The following is a 1,817-nucleotide window of genomic DNA, read 5'->3' on the forward strand; positions in this document are numbered from 1 at the left end:
GCGTGAGGGGGGGCTGCCCCCGACGCTCCTAGGAAATGCCAGCAAGTTGGGGGGGGCGGGGGGGGCAATCATTGCAAAGGTGCGCAGAGGCTCAGGGAGAGGTAGTTCTGCAGAGGAGCCACTGTCAGGCCCCGAGGACCGGGGGGAGGCCCGGGTATTGCAGCTCTAGGTCCCCATGCGCGGCTCACAGCTCCCGGGAAAGGGGGCTCTGGGTGGGCCGCGTGCCAGCTGCGCCCAGAGGTTCGCAGGGAAGATCCCGCGGCCCAGCGAGCGGAAATGCTCCCAGTAGGGTTACAAGAGGCAACAGTCCCGGCCACCGCGGGCCCAGAGGCTTGTGGGCGAGAGTCCTCAGGCCAAAGGGACAGCCCGGGGGCATCCGGGGGGAGTGGACTTCCCGGCTCGAGGTCCCAGAGGCTCGTGGGAAGGGGATGCCCCCCACGGGAAGGACACCCGGGGCCGCAGAGGCTCAGGGAGAGGGTCGCCGAGCCCAGGAGGTGTCCTAGGCCCCGGCTGCATCTGGGGAACCAGCCACCGGCCGCCTCACCTGGATGGCCTTCAGCTCCTTCTGGAAGCGGAGGATCAGGTCGGGCCCGTGGTCCATGGTGGGAATGTGGAGGTCCTGGAAAGACAGCGCCGTGAGGACCCAGGGCGAGGCCTCCCCCCCGCCCCCCGCTCTCCCGCCTCCAGGGCAGCCAGCTCACCTGGCCTTGGTACAGGACTCGATGCACAGGGCACACCTGGCAAGCGGTGCCCGAGCCGAAGACTTCCCGGACCCGCCCCTCCTTTAGCGCCCGCAGAAGCTCCTTCATGGTGATCTTCCGCTCCACCACGCGGAACTCACCCTGCAGGCGGGAGGTGGTGCCGTGAGCCGGGCGGGCTGTCGGGCTGCAGGGCCTGCCGCTCCCACCCTAAGGATGGGGGGAAAGACAGAGACCCAAGGGGGGAGACAGACACCCGAGGACCAGAGGAGGGGGACAGAGACAAGCCAGTGCGCCCCCCCCCCACACACACACACACAGCAGGACCGGCCTCTTCCTCACCCAGGAGTGAGCCAGGTCCAGCAGGCTCTGCCTCACGACTCCCGGCAGGATGACACCCTCCAGCGGCGGGGTCACCAGCTCCAGCACTGGGTCAGGGGCAAGGATGGGGTGTCACCTCACACCCTCAGGCCCCTCCGTCCTCTCAGGAGCCACCCACCCCAACCCCCGAGACCCGCCCTCTGCTAGGACTGCACCACCCGCTCCCAGCAGGGCTCACCCCCGTCCTCGTGGGTCCAGTAGACGAAGATGTTCATGGTGCCCACCTCGGTGAGCTGGTGGTCGGGCCCGTACAGCCAGAGGACCTGCTCGCAGCCCTTCTTTTTCGCCTCCTGCTGCACAAACACTGTGGGCCCGTAGTTCCTGGGGGAGGACAGCGTGATCGCCGTGGGCAAGGGACCCACCCTGCTCCTCCCCGGCTCACAGCCCGCCCCTGGCTCCCCAGGACCCAGGACGGCTGCTTGGGGCCACGGCTCTAAGTCAGTGGTTCTCCACCTTCTGGCCCTTTCAATACAGCTCCTCATGCTGTGACCCAACCATAGAATTATTTCCGTGGCTACTTCATCGCTGTCATGTTGCTACTGTGATGAATCGTCATGTAAATATCTGATCTGCAGGATGGTCTTAGGCGACCCCTGTGAAAGGGTCGTTCGACCGCCAAAGGGGTCTCGACCCACAGGTTGAGAACCGCTGCTCTAAGTAGTCCGTCCTCCCTTCTCCAGGTTACGAGTGCATCCCGTTTCCTTTTTGTTTTTTCTCTTTTTAAAAAAAATATATATA

The 1,817-nt window shown here is 65.0% G+C and overlaps 1 protein-coding gene across 1 annotated transcript in view; it reads right to left on the reverse strand.

The window, feature by feature from the left end:
- Positions 1-484: 484 nt before the first annotated feature.
- The window catches only part of BCAT2 (branched chain amino-acid transaminase 2, mitochondrial), a 9,108-nt gene continuing 7,775 nt past the window's right edge, over positions 485-1,817 (reverse strand). The window contains exons 6-10 of the mRNA XM_014550423.1: positions 1,465-1,470; positions 1,258-1,400; positions 1,041-1,126; positions 702-842; positions 485-619 (exon numbers count right to left, since the gene is read on the reverse strand). Coding sequence (XP_014405909.1) covers positions 500-619; positions 702-842; positions 1,041-1,126; positions 1,258-1,400; positions 1,465-1,470 — 496 coding nt within the window. The 3' untranslated portion in view covers positions 485-499. The remainder of the gene's footprint in view (positions 620-701; positions 843-1,040; positions 1,127-1,257; positions 1,401-1,464; positions 1,471-1,817) is intronic.

Source organism: Myotis brandtii, unplaced genomic scaffold (assembly GCF_000412655.1).
Source record: "Myotis brandtii unplaced genomic scaffold, ASM41265v1 scaffold601, whole genome shotgun sequence".
Taxonomy (NCBI): Eukaryota; Metazoa; Chordata; class Mammalia; order Chiroptera; family Vespertilionidae; genus Myotis; species Myotis brandtii.